This window comes from Atractosteus spatula, chromosome 5 (genome assembly GCF_055471065.1).
Source record: "Atractosteus spatula isolate fAtrSpa1 chromosome 5, fAtrSpa1.hap1, whole genome shotgun sequence".
NCBI lineage: Eukaryota > Metazoa > Chordata > Actinopteri > Semionotiformes > Lepisosteidae > Atractosteus > Atractosteus spatula.
Window position 1 is genome coordinate 42,333,977 of NC_142710.1, and position 25,437 is coordinate 42,359,413.

Here is a 25,437-nt window from a genome sequence, read left to right on the forward strand (position 1 = left end):
GAAAAACTACAAATAGCACAGCAGTCCATATCCCTCTTGCTCAGATTCATCTTCCTGCAATCGCTCCTTCACGCCATCTCCACTGGTGCAAGCTGTTTATGGGTACCACTTCACTCTGTCTGGAGGTCCTGATGTCCTCATCCTCCGGCCAGCTTGAGACCCTCAGCCCAGTGGGTCAAGCCAAATCGTCTTACACCCAATTCCACAATAAACATTCCTAAAGACATTTATTATTGGGTGATGTTATTCCCGTTGAAGCTGGAGTCACTGTATTTTGCAATCGACTGAAATATCGCATATTGCGATCATACCTCTGGCTATAGCCCCGAGGAGAGACGGCTGTGGTCAGAATTCGAATCTATGCAAAGTGTGTTCTGCTTCAGTCTGCGCTCTGGTCACGGACTAATCGGATTTAAAGTTTTGCATCAATGTGGAAGTGCATTTGAAACCAAGAACAGGAGGTTCTTCTGTACCCAAAGTGTGGTGGGAGTGTGGAACTAGTTAATCAGCCATGTGGTTGAGCCAATACTCTGGCTTCTTTCAAGAAACAGCTGGCATCAATTAACTACTAACAATCAAAATGCCTACGTGGGCAGTTTGCTCTCCCATCATTGCTGACCTGTCTAATGTTCTTATCAACCTGCTGCAAGAGAGGCAGACAAATCTCCATTTGTCAAGTCTGGATGTCCTTGTCACGTGTCCCAGGGGTAATCCCTTTTGGTGTTCAATTTCCCTTGATGTCCAACACACTCTTTGACCTTTCTCCACATCACCTTTTGTCCCATTGCTCCTGAACGTGTCAGTCTGTCAGGGATACACTGTGGCCTATGGTACATTAAGACCTACACGCCAGGTTTTACTGAACAACATATTGCTGGACACAGCCTGACCCTCTTCATTTGATCATAGGGTTTCATGTAGATGCCTCATTTGGAGAATATTAAATCTCGTCGGACCATGATACGTAATAAGTTCATAATGAGTTCTTTTCCGGCTGGTAACTGTTCTTATCTTGCTCTGACGTGCTCTAGTTTACACTTGTACATTTCTCTGGAATTTCCGTCCTAAATATATCCGTATTTACCGCGTGGTGGCGCTGGGGGGCGCTCTCAATTAATCACAATACTGGTGCTGTACCTCCCGGAGAACTGCTGCTCCGGTGAAAGAAAGGAAATTAGGGTTTTGAAAGCCGTGGAAGAAAAGTGGGTTTGTTATTTCAAAATAACGGGTAATACAGATTCATAAGTGTGTTTAACCAAATAAACTTTCTTTGTTTCCTTTTAATTTACAATAATAAAATAATTACAATACATACTTAATGATTATACAAACAATACCAAACACTACAAATTAAAATAAACACAATCTACATAAAAAACTTGACAAAAAAGAAAACAACTACATGGAAACTAATATAACCCTATTAATAAATAATTACTGATCATTATAAACCCCACTTTGCCATTATTAAAACAATAATTTCTACAAGAAAAGGTTTCCAAAAAGACAAAATTAATATTTTTTTCTACCCTCATCATTCTTGCACACATTCTTACACATGGTACAATTTTTAATATCTCACTATACCACTGATTAATGGTTAAAGAAGCATCCTTAACCCAATTTAAAATAATACATGTACGGTCTACGAAAAGTCATTTTAACCAACATAAGCTGATTAGCACCGTACTGTATCCGGAGCCAAATATCTGTCATTTCAAGGATTTAATTTCACTTTACATTTCAAAACCCTTTCTAATTCAATTCCAAATTAATTCCAGAATATAGTTATTCGTAAGACCAAAGACCAAAATAAATGTCCATGAGTACCCTTTTCTATTCCACAGTTACTACAAATGGCCGAAAATCCAGAATTCATTTTGTTACCAGTTACTGGAGTTTTATGAATACATTGCATATTTTATACTAGTTCAGGTGGGTAGCTGCGTCAGCATGCGTAGGCTGCAAAGGAACAAGTACTAGGTTTATTCCATGCTGAAAAGAGAAGAAAGAAAACAACGTTTCGGCTGTGAAGCTTTCTTCAGATATATTTTATACTATATCTCTCGCGCTCTGTTGCAAAAATATTTATCCAGCCTTAGTTGGGGCCTTTTCCCAAGTTTCTACTGAAGAAACATCTCCTCCTTCTCTTTCACAAGCCACTTAAATATTTTTCACATTTCCTTTTAAATTAGTATGAGAGGTTGCATTAACAACAGATAAAAAGAGGTTTGCGTTTTTGTGTTTTACAAATAAGCTTTCTAAACCAATGAGTCGCCATGTGCATTTTACACATATAAATAGTACTTTCGCAAACCTGTGAGAATAAATATCTCAAAACGTGCCATCAATATAACACGATTTTAATAAGCAAATTAATAACAGGGCGGCACCTCATAATGCAAACTCATTTAGAAGCCATTTTTATTTAATGGTGCTGAAACGGTAAACCAGTTTGTATCAGTCAACGACAGAAGACAACACTGTTTCCGTCCAGTGTATCGTTCAGTTGAGGAAAGGTTGTTTTTTAGGAATGAAAAGATACTTTTATGAGGTTTTTTTTCCGTCTGGAAGCGGCGCAGTTCACATCCGCCGCAGCACGTCACCTCACCCAGTGTTCCCACGTGCTGGGGGCGGCGCTCAACTCTGACTTCCCGCATCACTTTGCCGGGAATGGTAGAACCACGTGTCTCCACGCCGGGCCGGGTTCTGCGTTATAATAGACTGTGATCAGGGGCTGTAAGATGGCGGCGTGGTGGGGAGCAGGCGAGGAGATCTTAACCACCGGCAGCATGGAATTATTCAATGCCTTTGCTCTGGACGAGGTAACGATGTGTCGCGGCTGGCAGTGAAGGGTACTGTCGTGACTTTTTCATGGGTGGTAGTGGGCAAGATCGCATACCGTACCCAGTTATGTGCTCTGGCGAGTGACACGTGGATGTAGTGGCACTTGTAGAAATGCATTTCAGTAGCAGCGGTAAAATGGAAGAAGAAGCGATAAAATCGGACACTTACTGGGTGTCCTGCTGAAATAAAATTTCCGCGTGATCCGAAAAAGTTAAAGTGTGACGAGACGATTGCCAGCATGGGTAGTCTGAGCTATCTACCCTTCTAGTGACATGTTCTAGTGCAGCTACGTGTCTGGCTTCTGAAAAAAGGGGAAAGTTCCTCTTCTCTGCGCGATTAGATGGTTGGATTTCATGCAGTTACTGTGATGAATGTATACATCTGGTTTATATTCGTTCTGTACTATCGATTTGTCGCATAGTCTTGCGAATCTGCTTGGGTGGCGATTTGGTAATGCTGAAAACATCGGCTGGTTGAAAAACTTTTATTATCGAAAATATGCTTTTGCTTACAACGTTATCATCTCGGATATCGTTATAACGCTTTTGAAGGGGTGGCTGTCTATAAATATCAGAGTTTAAAGGATGACTGTTAATAAATATCTGAATTTGTATTTGTTCCTAACTCTGTAAGCTTGAGTCATCCACACGTGGTAAAAGCTTCAGGATCAATGAATGAAAATCGATTACCGTGAAAATGGAAGCAGGCACGCCTCTGATTTCACCTCAGAACAGTGCAGCTATTATCAAATCGCATCGTTCTAATACACTTATACACGATGACGATCGCTTCTTATACTTTCGAAAAAACGGCACGATTCCTGAAATTGTTTATTTTTCTTTCAGACACCATCACAAATGTAATTGAGCACCAGTGTCCCCTAAAAGTCATCTAATATGTTCCTTTTGACTGAGTTTCTGTAAGATTGTACACGTGCGATAACAGACGACCTGGAGTTTAGACTGATCTTACTGCCGGTGCAAAGAAGGAAAAAAAGTAATTTCACTTTCGTGCCTGTTTGGGCAGGATTGCACATATTCCTAAAACCAGTGTTGTCGGTCATTGCCTTTAAATTGACCGAGTTAAAATCAGGATCCCCTATTTACATTCGGCTATTAAAGACCATGCTTGTTTTTAGTACAGCACGTGGGTAGAGGTGTCCAGGCCGGCGAACGGGGGCCACGTGCGGCCGTTTCCCCTGGTGACCTGGTGTTGTTGGAAAGAGTGCATAACCCGAATTTCAAAAGCGACGCCTTTAATGACTGTCTTTTAAAAAACAAATCGGTATACAGGAGAAACGGATCATCTCAACATGTTGTATTTCTCTTCCCGAGGCAGGAAAGACAGGACACATGATGCAGCCTGAGGCTCACATCGTTCATGTTGCCTGACACTTTTATTTTTCCTAAGGCATTGTATAACTCGCGTGATTTGACTGGAGCAGTCTGAATGCAATGCCTTGCTCAGAAACCCACAGCCATCTCAGTTATTAGTCCAGAGCCCTTACCACTGCCTGTTACCAGGTCTAGAAAAGGGAAAGATGCAGAAATCCCTTGTATCATCTACTATTAAGTTGGTGGATTTCAGCCTGGGAATTCAGCTACATGGAAGGAGTGCTCTCTGGCTGCAGACATGCAGTTCTTGTCTTCGTGTTCCGTTTATAACCAGTTTCACTGGAAATATGTGAAGGTTTTTTTCTAAAAAAAACAACAACATAGCAATGTCTGTGCTATGTAGCTATATTTTTTGTTAAATTAAATTTATTAAAGTTCCTTTCAGCCAGGCTGCGAATATGTCTGGCTCAAAGTTGCGGTCTGAGCTTTGTGGTATCTGACCTGCAGCTGCTCTCCAGTGTTTTAGTGTCTGGTGAGGGAATGTGAGGGTCTGTTCTCTGCCGATACCCCGACCAAGCGTGCCGTTTTGGATGTGTAGCTAAAGCGCAAGTTGGAAATGGATTCCCAAGTACTGTCACTTTAACCTCGGGTCTGTGGCTCATTTCTGCATAGCACTGAGTCACAGGGATGTCGTGTGCTGATGAGGGTGGGGCTGCTGTTCTACCCGTTAAGCCGTTCAGGATACCAGGCTGACATGAGGGGCTGGCTGGCTGGCTGGCTGGCTGGAGGAACTAGAGCAGCAGTCGCACAGAAGATGGCGTCACACGTTTTGCAAATGAGAGGAGCCCGATGCCTGTTTGCAGTTAATGTCTGGGATCGGTCGTTGTCCCGATGGGAGTTGAGACGGATGTTGAGGAATGTTGTGTTCGCTGGCAGCGCAGGAGTCTTGTGGTACAGTCCTGCGGCAGCGTGGCATCCCCCTGATGGGATTCCTTGCAGCGCGTGTGGCTTAATGTTTTTGTGAGCACAGGTAGTGCAGGCAGGCTGGGGGTTGACTTGGTGTCTTTGGGGGGGTGGTGGTGGTGGAGGAGAGTCCCCTTCTTCCCAGGTACAGGGGGTTTGGTGGTCCCGGTGGGGGGGTATAGTGCTGTCGCTGCTCACTGACTGATGGGACGCTTCTGGATAAGGGGTTTTGGCTGCGGTGGGCTTCTGTTCCCCTCCACTTCCAGCCGATTCCAGAGGGAGGCGCTCGGCTGTGCCCAGCGCCTTGCATGCGTGCGTGGATGTGGGGGCGCCGCGCCTCACAGGTCTGAAGGAGTCTTCTCCGGCGAGCTCTGCCAGCTTTCTTCCTCCGTCCTCCTATTTGCTCTGTCCGGGAGACGCAGACCGCAGCAGCACTTTGACTCCTGACTTGAGCCATTCCAGCCGCCTCCTTCATAGGCTGGACAGCAGAGAAGGGCAGGGGAGTCCTGAAGCACGCGGGCAGGCATGTATGGGGTGGACACTGCCGGTAATACAGGAGGGCACACAAACAGAGTGGCACAGGTCTCTAACGCTTCACCCGTCACCCAGGTGGGGCTGCGTTTCAGGAGGGGAAGTGGGTTTCCTATAGGTGAAGCTTGGGGTCGTTTCGGATGAAAGGCGCCATATAACTGTATGGAGTTTCAGCACGAATTGCAGCCCTGCCCAGTGTCCCCTGTTAGTGCCTTCCAGCAGCGCCTCCTCTCTCTGTTGCAGTAATTTCATCGGAAAGGCAGTGACCTGGCTCAGTGGTGTGCTGAATGACCCAGTCCAGTCGAACGTTTCTGTTCATCCAGTCTAATTCAAGACGTCTTCAGCTGTCTTGATGATTGAAAGTGACCGAGAAAACCTGCTGGATTCTGGCTCTTGAGGAGGGGCATTGAGCACCCATGACGAGGAGTGAGCGGTTCCCGTTTGTGGGCGGGTGTTGGTGCCCATTTAAAAATGATGGCCAATGTACACGTTGCTGACGTTTCCTTCCCCGTTGTCTTCGGTCATATCTCCTCATGTTTCTGTGTGGGGAATATTGACCTTCCGTGAACCTGAGAAACAAAATGTTCTCCTCTGCCGAAAAAGCGCACGCGATTGTCATCAAAGCCCCTTCATTTACCGTGAACACTTAATCCTTTTTCGCCTTCCAGAGCTCTCCCCCTGAAGAGTTTCACAGATTTGTCGGTTTGTGTGATTCGGATCATAACTGAACACGTTTTCACCAACGTTTTAAAAGCATCTAAGTGTGAAAGAACTTGGCAGGAGCCAAACGTGAGAGAGCGAGGTTCGCCAGGACCTGGATGGGGGGAAATTTTGCTATCATCTGAAAATGGATCAAGAGGAATTTGGATTCTGCTGTGGTTCAGCCAGGTCCAGTGGGGATGGAATTCGGAGTAGGGTCTGCTGACGTCCTCTGCCTGCGTCTCCTTGTTACAGACTCCCGAGCTCCACAGACGTGTGCACACACACATGGCCCCCCATCAGACAGCGGTGGGCAGACGGCTCCATTCATGTTCCATCGTGTTCTGGTCTGGTCAGCCACTGGTCTTTGTTTGTGGGCAGAGCATGTGCCTGGCTAGCTTAGCAATTCACGGCCTTAGACTGACAGTATGCTTCAACTGCAGTTTAGACTATAACGCAGAGAGTTGGCTCTTATCTAAAGGGAGAGGCAAGGGAGATCTGACCAAAGTATTGAAGGACTCTGAGCTAACAAGGTTTGATAGAGGCTGCATGCAGAGGAATCTGTGCTCCTAGGGCTGGGTCTCCTGCCTTCTCTCTGGTGAGTGGTTTCGCTGTAGTTGGCGACGCAGTTGTCATGAGTAGAGGTTGCTGAAAGTTCACTTTGATTAAAAAAAAAAATGCTGATGCCATGCTCAAGTCCCAGCTTGCGGAGATGTTTTTTTCCATCACCTCTTTGCTAGCGGTGAAGCAGTTTCTTTGCGATATGGAAATTGATCCTTTCCTCCCTTTTTTGGCATGCATACATACAGGATCCTTCCATTTTTCGCTATTCCAAAGAATTCCTGGGTAAACGTACATGGGTTACTGTTCGGGGGGACTCATTTAAAAATTGTCAAGCACGTTGTCTTCACTCCTTGGGATATAGCCAAGATTTGACATTGTGTTCATGTTTATAGAGCTGACCCAGATGGCCCATGATTGAGTTTTATTAAGTAGCTTTTATTTCTGCTAGACCTGCTCCTTCAGATTTGCCTAAAACAGAAGGCAAGTTTACTTACAGCGTTGGGAGGTGCAGGTGAGAAAACAGTGGCTATCTTGTACTGTTTCAGTTATTTGATCTCCTCATCTATAAATTGATTTGAGATGCCAAGAGCCTAAAAGTAAACATGCAAATCTTTCTTCTATACAAAAGTGATCTTGAGCTGCTGTTGAGCGTGCAGCAGTGCAACCAGCTATAGGTGACAAACTCCAGGGGCAGTTTGTTGACGAGGAGCAGCCTGTGGAAGTCAGAACAGGTGAGAAGGCAGCACCACTGGAAGACCTCAGCAGCTGGCGACCTTGCTCAGGACAGATGCTTTCACTGTGTTTGATCTGTGAGGTCTGTGCCGGGTTGACCTGCTGTTTCTTGCTTGCCGAACAATGGGGAAAGTATGTCCAAGCACGGCAAGAAAGAAAATGCCGAAACCATGGTGTTTGCAAAAGACAGGAGGCCAGTCGAGCTCCTTGGGCTGTCAGGTGAATGATCTGAAGAGCATAAGCAGCTGGGTTTGTGGCATCAGAAATGTGGATTGGTAGCCTGTTGCATGTTCTCACACCCCTTTGTACAAAACGGTATCCCCTGAATTTAATTTCCTTTCTTTTTTTTTTGTAAAATGGTAACAGGGTTACTCAAATTGTACAGTGTACTAGTCAGACCTCATCTGAATAATTTTAAAGTATCATCCCTTGTTTTGTGGTCTACATTCTGGCATGCTTCTGGTGACATGGCTGATCAATAAACCGGACAACCTGATTATTTTACATAAGCAGCTTCTTCGAGCTCGGTTTTCCGTTTTAGTTTGTACCTGATTCCATGAAATGTCAACTGCCACTTCTTTTGCAGCTTCGTCAGCGTTTCATCCTCCTATTGTATCCTTTACAATTATAACTGTTTTGCTAACTCTTCTCAAAATATTGATGACTCCTATAAATCAGGAAGGGCAGTGATCCCAATACAGACCCCTATGGTACTCCACTGATTCTATCAAACCAGTTGGAGCATTCACCCCTTATCTGTACTGTTTGTTGTTGTTGTTGTTGTTCTTTTTTAATCCGTTAACTAGCTCTCAAGCCCAAACCATGTATTTTTTGCCTACCTGCTGTCTGCAATTTTAGAATTCTAGTCGGAAGCAATCGGAAGCCTTCTGACAGCCTAAATCTACCAGCTGCGCGCCAGCACTCAGCCCAGTTCTCTCCTGTTCTGTCCTGCGCAGAGCGAGGTGCTGGAGGGAGCTCTCTCCAGCGAGGATCTCCATGACTTGAGCCTGAGCACCCTGGATGTCGGGCAGCTGGACAGCGAAGAGGTTCTGGAGTCCTTCCCCGGCTGCTTAGACCCATCCATCCTGTCCATCTTGGAGAGCTCCACAGCCTCTGGAGAGGTGAGAGGTTCCGGAAGTGTGGCCGAGGACTCGTGCGTCACGTCTGGGCTGGGTGGGGTGTCGGTGATGCCCATAACCGAGGCCACCGTCTGGTGCCTGGTTATTGGTTTCTCGTCTCGGAAATCTCCTTCGGCACGTCAGTACTCGTTGTTTATCGCTCGGAGAGCTAAAACGGGGATCTACAATCCTGACCAGGGGAGCCCCAGTCCAGTTAGTCATATGGGCCTTCATAAATATCCCATTTCTGAAAATTGGGAACACCTGCATCAAATTCGTTTAAGGGATCTATGGTCCCTTAAATGAACTTTTGGTATTTTGTGCCGTGTGGCCTCTGAACTGATCACTTTAACAAATCACTTGCTTAATTCTTTAGAATTCTGTTGATCCCAGCCTTCAGGAAGGCAGTCTGATGTCTCCCTTTAAAACATGCAGGACCAGGGCTCTCGGGTACCGGGAATGCAGACCCCTGAGTCTCGAGTTGAAGGATGAGACTCACAGCAGCTTCAACAGTTGGAGGCAATCGGTGGTCCCGGTGACATGTGCTGCCTAGCTGATGTGTATTGACATGTTCCAGCGAGCTGCCCCTGACACTAGGAGCAGGGAATGGGCTACAGAACGGATTCTTTCTGGCTGAGGAAAGAGCCAATGGAACTTGCCTTCATTTAAGAAATGAGACCTTTCCTAAGCAGTTTGTCGTGCCACATGTCCTGAATAATGAGCCAAGCCCTGAATACTCCCGTTTGCTCAGTGAGGGATTTAAAGCTCTACTACTGACCGACTGGGAGCTCATTTCTGTTTCACAAAAACTTAATAAAGGTGACAAATGAGAAAAGGCCGGGATCTTATCCAGATATTCCTTAAAAACGGATCCTCTGGTTTCTTTCAACAACATGACTCATTCCACACTCCCACCCCTCTTTGTTTAAAGACGTGCCTCCTGTTCTCAGCTTAATATAAGGGTGGTGGTGTTTTTAAAGGGGTGGGGGGGGGGGTTACATACAGCAGTATTCTGTTTTGCATATACTAAATTGCAAGGACTAGTCAAGAAAGGGAAACGTAAGATTCGTTACATAGACGCTTGAACCATTACAGCTCTTGTGTTGGTTAGTTTAAGTCTGAAACTTTAATTTTTAAGTCAATCCAAAGAACGTCGGTAAGTCTATTGTTGATTTGCTTCATCATTAAAACCCTCGGCGAGTGGCGCCTGAAACGGATCAAACTACTAGGCGCGAGGAGTCTGATGTACCACCAGGTGATGACGACTTGAGTACGTTTATTGTGAAGCTGAAAATCCCTAAATTGTCCCCCCCAGACTGAGAGCCGACTGACCGAAGAAAGCGAAGCCACCCTGCTCACGGCTCTCACGGAGATCCTGGACAACGTGGACGATGAGAACCTGTCGCCCTTCGACACGCTCTCGGATTCGGAGCTCCTCGCCGGGCACAAGGAGCGGGAGCGGTCTCCGGTGCGTGGACCCCCGGCAGCGTCCGTCCCGGCGCTCTGTAGCACCAGGAGGCCCTTGACGAGCCACGGGCCGCTAACTAAACCGTGTTACTAGAGTAAAGCAGAATTGAGTGACATGTCCAAGATGGCTAGTGGCTTTCTGCCAGCTCCCTGAAGCACTATACCGTTCTCGTATTTTACACTGTGGCCATCGTTTTTCTCGCCTTGCTACACTGGACCTTGGAAATCCCCTGACAGATGTATTTAGCTGCACTTGGTGTGTGATGCCATGGTGCTCGAGAGCACTCTGTTCAGCTGATAAAAGGTTCTGTACACTTTCTACAGGCCCTGAACATGTCGGGTTTCAGAAGGAGTTTTTCCGTTTCGGTGGGAAATATTCTGTTGCAGTCAATTCAAGTAATTTGCAGGTCATACCGCTGTGCAGAGAGATCGGGAGACTCAAAGCCCAGGCTGGCACTGGCTGAGTTGGGCAGAGCAGGACAGAACAGAAGTGGCTCCACTCAGTGGGCCTCCGCACAGGCGTGGAGTGATTTTTATTTCTCTTTTTCCCCAATTGGGGTTTCTCTCTCTTTCCTCTGGTTCAGCTGAGGCGGTTCCTGAGCCTGGCGCGGTCACCCCCGGAGAGAGAGCCCTTCAGCCTGCGCGGGCACCGGACCCTCTCCTCCTCCTCCTCGTCCAGCAGCAAGGTACAGGGCTCCACTGCCGCTCTCACTCCCCCTCTCTCGGCCGAGCTAGCTCTGGGCTTCGCCGGTGGAAGCCGGTCCGATCCCGGCGGCCCAAATACGGTCACCAGCAGCACACTGTCAATGCCCTGCGGGCTGCTGGGCTCCCCAGATTCTTCCAAGACTCGGGGTGCTGAGGTGTAACGAGCTTTTTTTTCCAGGATGGGGGGGGGGGGTGGCGGAGAGAGAGAGAGCAGTGGTGTTCGCAGTGTCGGGGGGCCGGAGCAACGCTCAAGAAAACCTACTTGTCGTTTCTCGTCACGATCCAGTTCGGGGTTTTTTTCAGGGGAAACCGTGAACCAGTTCCTTGGGTTTAAAACGTGCGCCGGTAGGGGCTGCACCTCAACGGGGTTTTGCCGTCTTTCCTGAAGCTCATGGACAGCCGCTGTCTCTATGGCGCGCTTCATGTTTTATTCCGTTTCGCTGGAAATGTGATCGCTTTCTGAAATAAACTGAAGCGAGCCTGGTTAATCAGCCCAGCAGGAGTCCTGGAGAGAAATTGAGATCCCTGCTAATCCCGGGTTCAATGTAGCTTGGTGTGTTTCTTATTTTTGCCTCGGCAGTATTCCAGCAATATTGACATTTCTTCTCCTCTCCTCTTAATGTAACTCCTTTAACCTTAATTTGCACACTATTGAAGAATGATAAGTATTTATTATATAAGTATTGTACATTAATACTAATTGTATATGTTGACACTTATGGTACATTGTCTGTCCAAAGAAACAGATTTTGTGATCTAGCAGCCTAAAATCAAGACAGATGAACGGTCTGTGGAATGACATGAAGGTTACAGCCCATCAGCTGTGCCCTTGCAGTTTGATGGAGCTTGAGCACTTCTGTAAGGAGGAATGGGCAAACGTTGCCAAATCTGGGCGTGCTCCGTTGGTACGGGCCTGTCCAAACAGATTTCTGTCTAAACAAAAGTGCTCCCCCCCCCAGTACTAATTCAGGCACGCTCATCCAACCCAGTTTTCTGGGAATTCATTTGTAATTATTTTCAGAATGTCTGAACTGTTTTCTGCTTGGAGGTTGTGTTCTGTTAGGCCACAAAATGCGTTTCTTAGGAAACGTTGTGTAGTCTTTCTATGGGCCCTGTACTTTTTGGGTTTCGTGAGGAGTTTTTTTATTTGTACCTTTGCGAAAAGATCCTGTTGCAGTAATTTGTAGCACATACTGCTGTGCAGAGAGATCAGTAGACTTGGGAGTTGTTGACTTGGGAGAGTTTGGCAGAGCAGGACAGAGCAGAGGTGGCTCCACTCAGTGGGCCGCACCACAGGCATGTAGCGGTTTTCTGAAAAGTGAGGCAAACGTGGGGGTTGTCAGAGTGGCTGGCTTCCCGCTGTTCCTGGCTGACCCCTGCCGCTGTGCCCTTGCAGGTGGAGGTTGTGGGGCTGGACAGACCGAGGGGGTCCGTGGGGAAGCCCCGAGAGGAGAGTCCGCGCACGGGGAAGCCGAGGATGATCCGCTTCGGAGGGGAGGCCCGGAGCGACGGAGAGGAGGAGGAGGAAGAGGGGGAGGCTGGCGGCTCTGCGCAGGGGTCAGAGAGCGAGACGGACCCCGCCTCCCCGGAGATGGTGGAATTGGCAGTGTCGCTGCCTCTCGAACCCGGGACCGACAGCATGGCCCTGTGTGAGCTAGTGAAGCACATGCACCCCTACTGCCTGACGGTGTGTCTGGAGGGGAGTGAGCCGGAGCTGCCGGAAGGAGGGCTGGTGCTGGAGATACTAGGGCCCGGAGAGCAGGAGCAGACCCCCGTGGCCTCCCCTGAGCCGAGCCCCCCCGCAGTGGTACCCGCGGACGGAACGGCAGAATCGCCGCAGCGCCGGACGCCGCCAGGTGGGGGCAGCACCCAAGGGGAGGCGCTCCCTGCTGCTCCCAGCAGCCCCGCGGAGGCCGGCCTGCCTGCCGAGGAGGACGAGGGCAATGCGAGCGAGGATCGGCCCAGGCAGGAGGCCTCCGAGAAGCGGCCGTCTCGCCGCAGAAAGAAACGGAAAGACAAGAAGGTGTCGGGAGGAGGGGGGAGGGCGCTGAGGAGCAGAGCGGGGAAGCAGGCCAAGGAGGAGGGAGACTCTGTGAATGGGGGATCTGATCCACCCGTCAACACGTCTCCCCCAAAGGCACCTGGAGCCGCTGAGGCCGCCGAGGGCAAAATCCCCCAGGAACGTGCGAGCCAACCCCCGCAAAAAGTACCAGAAGGGAGTCCAGAAGCTAATGTGTCTTCACCTCCTGAAACGCCAAAGAATGCCGAACGAAACCCCACCGATCTGCTGGAGAGAAGCCCAGCTGAGAAACCTGGGCTGCGCGAGCCGAGCACTGCTGCTGCCCCCGAAGTCAAGCCCGGTGTGCCAGCGCTGGGATCCGACTCCCACTCCCTAGCGCCCCCTGTTTCCCACGGCCCTGAAGTGCAGGGGGGTGGCAAGACCGCCGCTGGCGGTGAAGGCCCGTCTGTCCCCCAGCCGAAGGAGCCCAAGCCCAGACTGCTGAGCCTGGAGGAGTACCGGCTGCTGCGCCAGAAGAAGAAGCCGCAACCGGTGGAGAAGCCCGAGGACCAGCGCCCCAAGTGGCCCACGTTGCCGGAGCTGCCCAGGGAGCTCCCCCCCATCCCCTGCCTTCCCGAGCCCACCCCCCCCGGCCTGCGGAGGGCCTCTGTCGACCCGGCGCCCAGCGCCATGCCAGCGTGGCAGCCCATCGGCCCGGGGGCGCCACCAACTCCCGAGGCCCTGCTGGTGCCGCCGGGGATGGCGTCGGCCCCCAGCAAGCCCGCCCCCACGTCGAAACCGACAGCCAGGCCTGCCCCAGAAGGTGCTCCGAACTCTTCTTCTCTCCCGAAACCTGCTCCAGTGATCACTACGCCCAGGCCGCCCTGCGCTCCGAAAGTAGCCACGCCCGACCCCGCCGTTCAGCAGAGCGCTGCCCGCTCGGGGAGGCCGGGCCCCTGCAACAGGGCAGTACCACTACAGGGCTCCTGTCGGCCAGCCGCGACTCCCGGCCTGGGCCAGCAGCCGAAGCCTGCTCCTGCGGCCAGTCTCCCTGACAAAGGCTCCCGGCTGGGCCCCGCTGTGCGGGCCCTTCCCACCAGCCCTCCAGAGGCTCGTGAACCCCTGGCCCAGACCACTACAGAGACCCTTAAACCACAGCCTAATAGCGTTTCTCCCAAGAGCAACTCGGGGGCAGCGGACCCTGTTGCCCGTGTGGGTGGGCCTTCCCCTGCCCCCGCCTTCTCTCTGACCTCGGCTGCCCAGGGTGTGCCTCCGTCTCGCCCCGTGCCTCCTGCTGCTGCTGCTGCTGCTGCGGCCCCCTGCCTTCCAGCCCGGGACAAACTTCCCAGAGCGGAGACCTGCGCCCCGCCGGTCCCAGCCGCAGCCCGGCCAGCCACCTCCAGGAAGCCGAGTCCCGCCGAGGCCCTCATCCAGGCCTTCACCAGTGAGATCGGTAAGCCCCGGTGCTGTGTCGCACATCCGCAGAGCGGAGTGCTGGCAACGGGTTCTTGCGCAGAAAATAACAACACGGCATTTTGAGTGTAGTTGTGCTCGCCAGAGGTTGCTAAAAGTTACGAAGCCAAGATCCCTTTACCGCACAGGAAGTGTGAATTGTTCCGGATTTTTCTCTTTCTTTCTTTCTCGCTCTCTCTCTCTCACCACCTCCGATCCCTGTCTTGCAGGAATCGAAGCGTCCGATTTGACCAGCCTGCTGGAACAGTTTGAGGAGACTCAAGGTGGGTTGGATGCCGTCGCAGGTTGAAGATCGTGTGGGTGTAATTGGGTGGAGGGCAGGGCAGGGTCTGTTCTTGTCTGAGCCGTGGAGACATTAGTCAAGCGCCACCTGGCTGGTGCAGTCTAAATTGGATTGGAGAGCCCCAATGCTGTAGCTTATTTCCACTAAACTACAAGTTTTAAGTAAATGGGACACCTTTGTGAGTAGATCAGTTAAGCAAATTTAGTTAAGGCTACACTATGGCTAAATTAATTTAGAGAGATGGATCAAAGATCTGAAAAACCCTTCCACTCTCGGTTATGTTCTAAATTGATCACAGGCCGTTGCAAGGTTTTAATACAGTGCTGTTAATACTGGTGCATCAGAGTTTTTTTTTTTATCATGCATCTTAGTATTCCAGGAACCAGACTGGATGCTTATTTAGAACCAGGACAAGGATGGTCTTTTTCAGGATGTACAAGAATGGGCAGTTGCTAGAACTGTACCCCTTAAAGGAGAAAGACACCCAATATAATTTTAAATTCATACAAGGATCTCTTCACGTACGCCTCATTTGGAGCCCCCCTGCCTTGACTCTCATTTGGAGGGTCAAGTTTAAATTATTTAGGACTTGGTGTCAGCAGTTTTTTTAACAGCCTGGAGCTTGTAAAAACTGTAGTCGATCAAACCACTCTGCAGTGAGAGTCTTCTCTCTTTCTCCCTGTGCTGTCCTAAGGATCGAGGATGAGACACTGCGCCTGTTTGCACTCTGTCTCTTTAAGAGGAGCTGCTGTGCGGTCAGAGCAGCTGTCGCGTGCTCCCGGGAGCTAAGCTGCTGGAATTCTGCCCTGTCTGCAAATCCATTTTGACCCTCAATGCACTGCTGTGATAGAATGGATTCGCATTCTACTCAGCATTAAACTCGGGATGGTAGCAGCCCATGGAGCTCAGTGGGTCACTTAGTACCAGTGTAGCTCATGTTTAGCTACATTAAAGGATATCAGTAAGTTTTATTATTAAAGTACCTTTCATCCTAAAGAATCACCACGGGCTTCACATTATGGTGCACAGTCCTCCTATTGGTAAAGCCAGGGCTATAATACACATAGTACAGAACCCTCTACCCCAGTTTCATCTTCTGCATTTCTGTATCCTCTTCCGCGCTTCATTCTTTTTTGCTTAGATTAGATCCTTGCGTAGGGAGAGGTCAGAGCAGTAAGAGTCAGCCTGCCCAGGGGTCGCATGTCAGTACAGCGATAGCACGGTGTCCTACCCCAGCCTGTCCCTGGTGAGAGGGTGCCCCCTCTCTCGCTGATGGGATTCGCTCCGTTCCAAGTCCCGGCCACCGAATTTTAACAGCTTCCCTTCTCTTCCAGCCAAAGAGGAGCAGAGTGTACCGGAGGTCTGTGGTAAAGCAGCAGCTGTAGGAAACTCGAGGTGAGTAGAGGGAGAGGTCCAGCCGGCGGGAGTTACCCTACAGCTCTGGCGCTGCTTGTGCGGGGGGGCCGTGCTACGGCCTTCCTGTTCATGCCAAGACCTGCCGCGACCAGAGGGCCGCCTGCTTGGCCTGCGTGTATTTCTGACACAAGTTAGACGCGTCCACATCGCGCAGGGCGCTCTTGGCAAGTTCGGCGAATGACGGACACAGCCATCGGGCCACAGATTGCGAGCATGACACATCCATTAGTAAAACCAAATACAACCAGGCTAAGTTTCGGCCTAGGTTTAAAAATCAATATCTGACCCCTTTTAGAAATTCTTAACTTCCACCTCGGGCACAGTTTGGGGGGGGGGGGGAACTTGCCTTTGTGCGTTTCACAAAGAAACTAGCCTGCAAGAAACTCCCGACTGCTGGATAAGCGCGGACAGTTTAACCTGGGCCAGGAGTGAAGGGTTTCCGGCCGATGTGTTGTTTGCTGTGCTGAAGCCGTCGTGGTTTGGCTCGGCGTTGCCAGAGCAGCGGAGCCCCTGTGCCTCGCTCGCACCTTCCTGCGCAGGTACGCTGGCGGTGGTTTCTAGAGCAGCTGCACAGGATGTGGATAAGGGGGCAGGAAGCCGGGCCTTTGAACTCGATAAAAACATCTGAAGGCGGTGGCTGAAAACATGACATTGACGGTCCAAATTAAAATAAACAGAAGGCTTTTTCTGCGTGTACTGCCGCATCACCTGGAAGTGTGTGGTTCGAGGGCTGTCTTTCGAAAGGTTGGAAGGAGTTTAAGTAGTTTTGTGAGCTTGCAGCTTGAACTTAATTGAATATAATCCGTTTTACTGTTTGCATGGTGCTTGATTTGTCCCAATCCTTACATACGAAGGACCAATGCATTAAACAAGGGACAATCTTGTGGAGCTGTCTGGTCAAATGCAAGCTAGTATTGAAAGAAACCACAGCACCGTTCAAAACTGAATACGATGCCTTTCTTCTGTACTTCAGCCCAGCTATTGAAATCCACGTGTAAAGCTGACCGACTCATTCCCCGATCATTTCCCCGGTTTCTCTTGTCTGTGATTGGGGGGTAATCTGATTTTTCTCACCTGTTACTTTATACCGGTGCTCTGGACCTCCTTGCCTGTGAATGTAATGAGATATGAGGTGTGCAGGATTTTGAGCTTAATAACATGCCTGGTGTGTCTGTTGGCAGTTCGGAGCCACAGCCTGATGGGAAATCGCTGGAGCGCGGGCTCTTCCTGGGTCTAGCCAGTTCAGCCGGTGAGTACGGCAATTCCAACACCACCTTGGGGGGATATGTGATATCGCCTGCTGTGGACCCTGCTGTCCTCGTAGACTCATTCAAGGCTTCCCGTTAACGTGCCACACTGCAGGTCTTATTAGTCTTGATCAGTGGAAGAACCTCCTGTTGTGGGAGTTCAAGTCTCGTGAGCCGCAGGCATTTACTGTAGTTTCAAAACTAGTTCCTGGACAGCAGCAAAAGAAACGGGTGGGTTTGTTTTCTGCTTCTGCATTTGGTGCAGTGAGTGCAGGAGCCTGCACAGTGTAAACTCTGATCACACGGCTGTTCGACGGGAGTGGTGGTGTTCCTTCTGCGCACCGACCTGTTAATCAGATGGATGGGGCTTTGCGGGCTGTTTGTCCTCTTGATGTTTTACACGCTCCTGCCCTTCTCCGTGCAGGCCTCACTCCTCCTGCCACCCCGCCTCACCACCCGTGGAAACCTGTGACCCCAGCGGCGGTGGTCCAGGGCAAGCCCAAGCCTGCCGAAGTTCCCAGGCCGTGCGGCTCCAAGGCCATCCAAATCATCGACCCTCGACCGCTGCCCCGAGCCAAGACGCGCCCCAAAGCCCCCGCCGCCCCTGCCCCCGCACCTGCTCCTGCGCCCACCTCCCAGATCCCGGCCTTCACCGACCACGACTACTGCCTGCCTCAAACAGAGCCAGCAGGGAGCGATCTGGGAACGCGGTGGAACGTGAAGCAGCTGCCCGTCATCACCATCAAGCCTATAGAGCGCCCCTCTCCCCCGGCCCCCGTCTCCACCAAGCCTCCTGGGGTTCCCGTCACCCCCTCACCTAAAAAGTTTATCAGCCAGCCCCTGGACCACAGGACTCAGCCTGCAATGGGCATTCTGTCCGGCTCGGTCATGCTCTCCCCGGAGAGCTCCCCCTGCAGGTTGGAGGCCGACGGCGCACCCGCGGAGAAACCCCCGAGCAGCAGGACCTTCCGCTACGACGAGAGTCCAGCCAGCCCCCCAGCGGAGGAGAGAGGGCGGGCGAGGAGGCGGTACCGTGTCCGGTCGCCGAGCTCCAGCTCCAGCAGCTCGGATTCGGACTCCCAGTCTTCGTCCGAGTCCGGGTCTCGCTCCCCACCCAGGAAGAGGAGGTGAGACGCTCCCTTGTGTGGGAAGAAGGCAAAGTGGAAACTTATTTCTGCTTCAGAGTGAAGCTTTGTGTATTTATGATCATGAGGCTCGTAGGAATAAGAGATTCAGTATAATGTACGTTTTGTTTTCGGGTATTTCTGTGCACGCATTTGATCAACCATCCTTTTGGATGCTTTGAATTCAGGGAACTGTAGCCTGTCCTGGCAAACACTGGGCGCAAGGCAGGATACACCCTGGAAGGGACACCAGTCCATCGCAGGGCATATAGATACAAACACTCGCAACAGAAGCCAGTTAACCTACCAGAATGTTTTTGGACTGTGGGAGAAAACTGGAGCACCCAGAGGAAACTCATTTGAACACGGGGAAAAACCATACAAATCATACAAACTCCACACAGACAGCACCCCAGGTCTGAATTGAACCCAGGGCCCCAGTGGTGCGAGGCAGCAATACTGAGCACTGCCCCACCGTGATGCACACATTTGATCACATTACAACAAAAACCCAGCTCAGTGATTTCGAATGACCTTAAGAATTCACTCTTCGTGCAATGCAGAGTTAAGTCTTTTGGTTACATGTGCTTTTGAGGTAATATCTGCATGAAGTCTGCGACCCATTGAGCTCTCCAAACTGTGTAATAATTTGAGTTTGTCCATAGCTACTTTTGAGCTCTCTTATTCTTGAGGTGCTCCAAACGTCTGTCCTCCAGCATGCAAAATGGCTGGTCAGTTGGGATTTACACTTGGCCATTCTAAGTTGTTTTTTTTTCCAACTGGTTTTTATCCCAGTGACCTCCTTGGTTGCACTGGCTGTGTTTTGGGTCACTGTCATGCTGCATGGAGAAGCACCCTCCAAAAATACAGAAGCATTTTCTCCTCTATAAGCAGTCAAAATGTTTCTGGAAAGTTCAGAATTCATTCTACTGCTGCCATCATTAGTTACAGGCGAGTGAGCCAGTTCCAGAGACGGCCATGACAGGACCTCTCTCAGGCTTCAGAACTTGCTCACAAGTACGTGGATGTGCCAGATTTAGGACAGATGAGACCAAGAATAATAAATTCATAATGATGGAAAAGTTAAAGGGTGGATAAAGAAAGCTACTGTAGATGCTCCCATCTCCACATAGGCCCTGCTTTGTAGATAAGGTGGTCTCCTCTGGAACGCCAAGATCCGAGACGGATCACTTCACAGAAGCACTTGGGGAGAGCAAGAAATAACCTTGCTTTGAATTGTGGACAAAGGAAATAAAAACCGTTTCTAAAACTTGACATCTGGACAAACGTACCGTCCAAGGAAAGCACAGCGGAGGGGAAGGCTGTGGATAATTTGTGAGCACAGGCAGGGCGCCCTCTAAAAAACGGGAGCACCAACTCCACAGTAGGCTCTTAAAGAGCTCCGCTGTCTTGAGGTCAGAAGCCTGGATGGGTTCTGGATGGAGTGGAGAGGATGCAACAAGCCCAAAAGGGAGCGGACCCGAGGCCTGCTGGTATCTCTTGGCATGACCTGGAGCGTCGGGCTGGGCCTGCTGCTGGCCTTTCTCACCCAGGGGCTGAAGAAGTGATGGGGACTATATGGCTGCGACTGCGGTCTCCCCTCCCCAGCCTTGGCACTGATGCCCTTCCTCTCCCCCGCCCCCCCCTGTGCAGGTACCGCTCTCGGCGCTCCCAGAGCAGCTCCGGGTCCTCGTCCTGCTCGCGGTCCCAGTCCCAGTCCAGGTCCCGGTCTTGCTCCCGCTCTCCCTCCCAGCCCCGCCGCTGCCACCGCCGCTACTCCTACTCCAGCTCCCGCTCCGGATCCTGGAGCCGCTCGCGCTCGCGCTCCCCCGGCTCGCCCCCGCGGCACTGGAGGAGCAGGAGGAGGAGCCGCAGGTCAGTGCCAGGGGTCAGGGGTCAGAGGGGAAATGGGGGGGGTGGGGGTGAGAAATCTTTTAGAATGTTTGCGCTTCTACTGCATAGGGCCCCCTATGTAGGGAGGGAGCCACTTCCTCCCCTGTGGGAAGGTAGCGCCCCAAGTTACAAGCACCTACCCGGGTGATACATGATAGTCATTCCGTGCCTGCAGCCCTACTGCACAGCAAACCAGCTGGAGAAGTGGGGAAAATGCATTTCTGAGTTGTGGGCACAGGAATGAATGACATGGGAGTGCCAAATGAAATGGGAATTTTAGGGATGCTAGATTGTAGAAGCCGAGAGCAAAATGTGGCCCTTATGCACAGGACTGTGGGATCTTGATTTGGACATTAAGGGAAGAGCATCACCTACTAGTCTATCGGTAAACGCCACTTACAGCAGCAGCCCAGTTTTTCCTTAGAGGTCTCCTAGTTCCTGGGACCAGCCCCAGAGTTGCTTATTTTCTGATCTTTTGGGGCTACAAGGTTATGATGCTGCCCAAGAGGGAAAATCGGGGGTAATTCTTAGGGTAGAAGGAACATTTCAGTGGGAGTGTCTAGTGAGTCTAGTGCCTTCATCACGCTGTCTTCCAGTTTGTGCAGTGCAGTGTCAGCCTGTGTTCCCCAAGAGCCGTGCTGTCATCTTGTTCTCCTTCCACTCGAAGCTCTCAATTTGTGAAATTGTGCAACTTGCTAACTGGACAACGATGCAGGCTCCTAGATGTTTTACTAAGCATTGTATTCTGGAGTGTGGTGCACCTTTTACATTTCTGAACACTTGACATGTCACATCAGACTGGAGCTGCCAAAAATGCAATGCAGGCTGGGATGGGAGTGTCTTTTAATAATAATTTACACTTATTTAGCGCTTTTCTGGACACTGCATTCAAGGCGCTTTACAGGTAATGGTGATCCCCTCCACCACTACCAGTGTGCAGCCCCACCTGGATGATGCAACGGCAGCCATAGTGCGCCAGAACACTCACCACACATCAGCTCTCAGTGGGGAGGAGAGCAGAGTAATGATGCCAATTCAGAGAGGGGGATTATTAGGAGGTAAAGGCCAGGGGGAAATCTGGCCAGGACGCCACTCTTTTTGAGAAACGCCCCAGGATTTTTGATGACCACAGAGAGTCAGGACCTCAGTTTTACTTCTCATCCGAAGGACGGCGCCTTTTTACAGTGTAGTGTCCCTGTCATTATACTGGGGCATTAGGACCCACACAGACCGCAGGGTGAGTGCCCCTTGCTGGCCCCACTAAGACCACTTCCTGCAGCAACCTTAGTTTTTCCCAGGAGCTCTCCCATCCAGGTACTGACCAGGCTCACACCTGCTGGGCTTCAGTGGGCTGCCAGTCGTGAGTTGGGTGTTGTACCTGCTGGCTTTTAGAACCAGTCCAGTTTCACGCAGTGGAGGCACTGCTCATGAGTTTGTTCTGCAAGTGGGATACGTTTATTTGCTTCCATAAATGACACTCCAGAATGCAGAAGTCCGAACTTTAAAGGGATGTGTATATTGGCCGCCTGACCTTGTGCACTCACGGATTGTGAATTGCATTCACAGCCCGGGTTATGGACAATACAATCGCTATGATTCAAGGGATCGAATCTGCCGCCAGGAACTGAAGAACCAGCTCAAGGAGAAAGCCATTGTGAGTACAGGCTCTCTTGTTCCACTTTCAGGGACCCATCGAGAGCCCATGGCCGCCTTTCGCATTCCTCCTTGTTATTAAAGTTTGAAAGAGGCACTCAGCCCTACCTTGTTAATCTGAGCAGCTGCTCAGCCAGGTGGTTGAAGTTGATTCCGATTTTTAAATAACCAGATTCAAAGATCAAATCAATAAGCTACTGCAAAACCAACTGGTTTCCTTTCACGTGTAACACTTCTTTTTAAAAAGCCCTTTTAACTTTTGAACTTTTTGACCTAATTGCTACTTATGTTCCCAGTTATTTGTTCACTTGCTTGTGTGGAACACAACACTGCTGTTCCTCCGATTGTTAATGTTCTGTTCCCGTGGAAACGTGAGGTCTGCGCCCCAGGGAGTGGGAAGGGGGTGGGGGGGGGGGTGCTCTCCAGGGTCTGGCGAGCCCAGGAGGAGCGAGGAGCAGCGCCGCTCTGACCCGTTTCTCCCTCTCTCGCAGGAGGAGAGGCGGGTGGTGTACATTGGGAAGATTCGTGGAGGGATGACGCGGAAGGAGCTGAAGGAACGCTTCTCCCTGTTCGGCGAGATCGAGGAATGCACCCTGCACTTCAGAGAGCACGGGTAAGGAGGCGGGGCGCGTCGCAAAGTGTTGCCAACCGAGCCGAAACGATGCAGCGGCGTCAATCGGAATATTCTCATCCGGTCAGCTGCACGGGATTTCCAGCATAGAGGCCACTGGAAAAGCCTGGAATTCCTGAAACTGCTCCGTCTCCTTTCCAACCTCGATCATGTTATTTTCAGCTCTGAAACAGGATTTACAGCTTGTGCATCTGTAAAGAACACACTTTGCTCGAGAGGCTTAATTGTATAATTTCTATTTTATTTACTTTGTCAAATAGGTGTTGCTCTGGGCTTGGCGGTGTCTGCCACCATGTCAAACTTAAGAACCCTTCTTCCGTCTCTTGACCTCCCCTCCTCCCTCTTCTCCCACCTCGAGAGAAGAAAATTCTGTGATCTACATTCAAACTGGCTACTATTCTAATAACGCCACAGCTCTGCGGTGAACTGTACAGGTTTAGGGTTTATTTCCTCCAGCTAGCGTGGTCATGGCCCAGCTTGTCATAAAACGCCCCCCCCCCCTCCCCCTCAGGCATGCAGCATGCCTGCGCACTCACGGTAGCGCCTGTGAGACGTGTGAGCATGCAGCAGGGGAAGAGAATTAGATTATTTCTGCTTCTGCTGAGGAAGTGTACAGAGTCTGCACCTCTCTCCATGGCGGTACAAGATTTGGCCATACAAAAATTGGTGGCATAGAATTGTAGAATTGCATGCAATTCCAGAGTGCTTCCCATACAGGAGGGAAGCCTCTTGAGCCGCTGCAGAAGAGAAACGCCTACCTGGGTAACATCCAGCAGCCGTTCTGCAGATCAGCAGACAAGCGAGAAACTGTATTACTGATTGAATTAAGAAGGGAAATTGAAGGAGGCCGGAGGAGAATTGAGCCACAGCACCCCTACTCTTACGAACGGCGTCATAGAAACGTGGTTGGGGAAATTCTGGTCTAGAGGAGAGGAGCATCACCTACTGGTTGCTGCCGCAGGTGGCTTATCACATCGTAAGGCCACAGCCCAGGTTAGCCTCCAAAATGTGATGCAATCATGGGATACCCCCCTTTTTGAGAGATTCCAGACGTAGAAGGAAACTTCAGTGCGAGCCTATTTGCCACTGCAAAGCTAGGCGGCACTGAAAGGTAGAGGAGGGGTTTTAATTTCTGCCACAGTCGCTCCCCTCTCCTACTGGTGCTGTACACGAGCTGCTCGTGTTGATCTCTCCCCCTCTTGCGCAGGGACAACTATGGCTTCGTCACCTACACCCACACGCACGACGCATTCACCGCCATCGAGAAAGGGAACAAGCTGCGCAATCCCGATGAGCTGCCCTTTGACCTCTGCTTCGGGGGCCGGCGGCAGTTCTGCAAAACCAGCTATGCTGATCTGGGTGAGTGTGACCTCAGTCAGAGGTGACTTCCGCAGCCGTGCAGGGGCGCATGCGAGAATCCATCCTCTTAAGGCCTCTGTTAATGATCTACACCCAGACTTCTCTATCGGGGCTGCTCCTTGTCAGAGGAAAAACCACAAAGCACAAAAGGGAGCCAGCACAAACAAAAGCAGAACCTGGAGGCTTCAGCCAGTGACATGAAGTGCACGGCTTAGCAAGTTCTGCTCTAAGTGAGGTGCTGCTAGTGTTGCTGGAAGACACGGACAGAGTCAGCCCATTTCGCGACACCAGCTGACCGCGTAGGCCTCCCAGATGCTTGCAGGCATGTTGGCACTGCCCCCTCCAGTGTGTAAAGTTTCAGAGGGGTTGGTCTCCATTCCGTTTCTTTTTTTTTCCCTCCCCTCCCGTGGCCGTGCCGTAACAAAAACTGGCGAATCTGAAGCTCGGAATACAAAACCAGGGCATGGATTCTGCTTGTCTGCAAAAATCCGGGCTGCTCTCCTGACATTTCCTCTCCCCCCCCTCCATTTCAGATTCGAACCGGGAGTTTGACCCCGGTCCTGCGAAGAGCAAGTTTGATGCACTAGACTTCGACACTTTACTCAAGCAAGCCCAGAAGGGCCTGAGAAGGTAACCACGGCCCGAGGCGGAGGCAGAAGAATTACCTCAGAGCTGCTGCGGGCTCCCACCCAAGGCGCTGCCTTTTCTCTTACGTCGCTTTTCTTTCATGATGTCCTGCAAGCTTACACCTTCTGTTGAAGAGAAATTTGTAAGAAAAAGGAAAAGAGCAAAAAAAAAATGGAATAAGTTTAAAAAAAAACCCACATAAAACGTGCAATTTTTTTTTTTTAGGAACCGTATTTAACATATTTGATCATTTGCATTCCCAAATGGTACAGTATGTAAGTTGACTTGCCAACTGTTTTAAGGAAATGTTAGCAAACACAACAAAAAGTCCGTAACAGATGAAAGGAAGGCTGCCTTATTTTTTGAGGTATGAGGTGTCGGAAGGGTGCAAAAAGTTTGGGGGAAAAAATCTAAATAAAAAAAGAAATTATGAAGCGAAACCTGTGTGTGTTTTTCTTCAGTGTAGTTGAATTCTTTTGCATTGTTTCATGTTGGTCTTGAAGCCCTGAAGTTATGTGGCAGCAGATGTCATTGGCAGTAGGTCTCTCTATAGAGTGGGAGCATCCAGGCTCAGCACAGGGCAGATACACAGCTGCAGAATTCCGAGGATTGCCGGAGAATAGATCCCTTTCATACGGCATCCTTGGTGAGGCTGATGGAAATCAAGCTGAGATTCTTTAAATGTGTACTTAGGTTTTTTTTCTATACAGCTCTCAATTCCTCAGTCCCATAGTCCTCTGTATATTGTAAGAGGAGCTGAGTATTATCTGGA

The 25,437-nt window shown here is 50.4% G+C and overlaps 1 protein-coding gene across 2 annotated transcripts; it reads left to right on the forward strand.

Moving 5' to 3' along the window:
• The first annotated feature begins 2,648 nt into the window (after positions 1-2,648).
• Positions 2,649-25,105, forward strand: pprc1 (PPARG related coactivator 1). 2 transcript variants are annotated; one of them, XM_088917553.1, is made up of 14 exons: positions 2,649-2,825; positions 8,627-8,791; positions 10,104-10,256; positions 10,840-10,941; positions 12,357-14,412; positions 14,642-14,695; positions 16,050-16,110; positions 17,313-17,380; positions 17,803-18,505; positions 20,156-20,377; positions 21,962-22,049; positions 22,540-22,661; positions 23,887-24,038; positions 24,572-25,105. In XM_088917553.1, exons 1-14 carry the CDS (start codon positions 2,745-2,747, stop codon positions 24,670-24,672), a joined length of 4,128 nt encoding a protein of 1,375 aa, XP_088773679.1. In that variant the 5' UTR covers positions 2,649-2,744; the 3' UTR covers positions 24,673-25,105. The 2 variants fall into 2 exon arrangements, with proteins under 2 accessions (XP_088773679.1, XP_088773680.1); XM_088917554.1 differs by lacking the exon at positions 20,156-20,377.
• Positions 25,106-25,437: the final 332 nt, after the last annotated feature.